The 2,374-nt window shown below is 70.4% G+C and overlaps 1 protein-coding gene across 1 annotated transcript; it reads right to left on the bottom strand.

The window, feature by feature from the left end:
* Window positions 1-939: 939 nt before the first annotated feature.
* On the bottom strand, window positions 940-1,470 carry LOC103211330 (zinc finger protein 580). The gene has a single exon (XM_007957280.2). It carries the CDS (start codon window positions 1,456-1,458, stop codon window positions 940-942), a length of 519 nt encoding a protein of 172 aa, XP_007955471.1. The 5' UTR covers window positions 1,459-1,470.
* Window positions 1,471-2,374: the final 904 nt, after the last annotated feature.

Below are 2,374 nucleotides of genomic sequence, written 5' to 3'. Positions count from 1 at the left end.
TACCGGGTGCAGCAGCCTCTCCGGTCCCGGCGACTCCGGAACGGCCCGGGGCTAGCCTCCCGGCTGCAAGTGACGGCCGGACGGAAGCCTGTGGGTGTCCTTCTAGGAGCTAGAGGCGCCGGGCGAGGGAAGAGAAGACCGGGGCAGCGAGGAGAGGGTCCAGGGAGGGCGACGGGGGCGGGGCGCCCAGGCCTTCGGAAAATGACTCCGGCCGGAAACACACTCCGAGATGGCGGTTCCCAGGCACTGAGCGTCCCCCCACTGCCTCCTCCATCCCCAAAAGAACCCAACCCACTGCCATGGGGTCGAAGCTAACTTAACTCAGCGACCCTTTAGGACATAGTAGAACCGCCCCATAGGCTTTCCAAGGCTGTAGATCTTTAGCAAAGCAGATTGGCTCATCTCTCTCTTGCAAAGAGGGTTGGAACCACTGACCTTTTGGTTAGCAGTCAAGTGTTTTAACCACTATGTCACCAGAGCTCCTCAATCCCCAACACACAGACGCACATCGGAGCCCAACATTGGTGTGCGGAATGTTTATTGAGCATTGGGTGAGGGTGCTGGGTGGAAGGGGGGATACAGAAAAGAACCGGAAGGTGCCCATGCGGTTTTGTCATCGCCGCCGCCCGGACGGGTGCCGGTCAGCACTTCGCAGACAAGGCTCAGAGAGGTCATGTCACTTGTGAAGGTTCACACAGCACAGCCCACTGGAACCCATTCCACAGGCCCAGGGAGGGCCAAAGACTTGGTCAACATCACAGAGCAAGGAAGGGGGTGTGGGGGAAATACGAGCTATGCGTCTGCCTTTGGAGAGATGGGGAAACTGCGGCCCAGGTGAGGCAGTAATCTCAGAACAGGGTGTGTGTGGGAGACGCTGTGTGGGCCGGGCGTGGTGGCCCGGGGAGGGGCAGCGCCGACCCGGCCTCCAGCGCCCCGGGCTCAGTGCAGGCGCACGTGCTGCGCCAGCTCGGCGGCGTCCTGGAAGCGGCGTGGGCACAGCGGGCAGGTGTGCGGCGGGCCGGCGCGGGCGCGGTGCGTGGCGCGGTGCCGCGACAGGTGGCTGGAGCGCTTGAAGGCCTTGCCGCAGGCGCCGCACGTGAAGGGCTTGAGGTCCGAGTGCGACACGCGGTGGCTCTGCAGCCGCAGGGGGCTCGCGAAGACGCGGGCGCACTCGGGGCAGCTGTAGCCCTTCCGGGGGCCGGCCTCTCCGGGGGGCGCCTCGCGCGGCGGCGGGCCCCGCGGCTCCTCCTCCAGCTGCACCGTGTACGTATAGGGGACCCCGTTGGCGTCGATGAGCAGGTGGCGGCCGAGCCGCGGGGGGCGAGACCCCGCCGCCGAGGAAGCGGTGGAGGACGGCCCTTCGGCCTTGGGGAAAGGGGGAGCCTTGGGGGGCGCTGGGTCCATGGCCTCCGGAGAGGAGGACCGAGGGTGGGGCGGCCGCGGCGGCGGCAGCAGCATCGGGAGCGGCAGCTGGGAGCGGCGGAGGGGAGACACGTTACAATCGCCCTTTCTTTTCCCTGACCGCCCCCTTCTCTCGGCTGGTTACCCCTCTGTGCCAAGGGCCTACCGCTCCCCAAAAGAAACTCGGTGGAGCCCAGATTTGAGCTCTGTGCAGCCGACTCCGGGACGCCGCAGCCGGGCCCCCACACCCCCGCCCTCCCTCCGGGCCATCGGCCGGGCTCCCTGCTGGCAGCGCTCTCACGCCCCAGGGCCCAGCGCGCTCGCCCCCGGAGCACTGCCGCGGCCTCCGTCCCCACCTCCCGGGCCTGTGGGGTCGGTTCCCGCCCGTGCCCGGAGGGCCGCGCCACTGCACACAGCCGTGGGCCTGCGGCCCCAGACACGCCCCTGGAGCCCCAGAGCCCGCTCCCGCCTCCCCTCTGCGCCGCCGTCCTGCGCCCCCTTTTCACCCCGTTCCACGTACACGTCCCTGCGCTGCCCCCTCCGCCATCCCCGGGGTCCCAGGACCCTGCCACCCACCCCTCCTCCGCCCCGCAGATGAGCCCGTGGCCCTGCGCCCCTCGGGGACCCTCCGACTCCCCGGGCGGCGCGCGGCCCCCGGGTCCCGTCTCCCCCTTCCTCTGGGCCCGGGCTGCAGCCCCCACTTGGCGTCGCCTCTCTGCATCCTCGGGCCCCGCCCCTGCCCTCGGACCAGCACGGCCCCTCCGCTCCGCTCCTGCAGAAGCCGGGGCCGCAGCCCTGTCCCCGCCGCACCCCGACTCCCTCCCGGCCCCCCACTTCTACTGAGCGCTCTGGCCGCGCCCCTCGGCGCCCCGCTGCACCCCGCCCCCACCCTGCGGGCCGCCGCGCCGTCAGCGAGCCCGGCCCCTCCCTCCTTCCCGGCCCCCGTACCCGGTGCGGCGGCCTGTCGCGTCCG

The sequence above is a fragment of the Orycteropus afer genome, unplaced genomic scaffold (assembly GCF_000298275.1).
Source record: "Orycteropus afer afer isolate SDZICR_OR568_19922 unplaced genomic scaffold, OryAfe1.0 scaffold00726, whole genome shotgun sequence".
In the NCBI taxonomy this organism is placed as follows: domain Eukaryota; kingdom Metazoa; phylum Chordata; class Mammalia; order Tubulidentata; family Orycteropodidae; genus Orycteropus; species Orycteropus afer.
Note: the sequence above shows the minus strand (reverse complement) of the source record. Positions and strands in the feature narration are given on the sequence as shown.

Coding starts and splice junctions, on each gene's coding strand:
- LOC103211330 (XM_007957280.2), bottom strand. CDS start 1,458: ATGCTGCTGCCGCCGCCGCGGCCGCCCCACCCTCGGTCCTCCTCTCCG.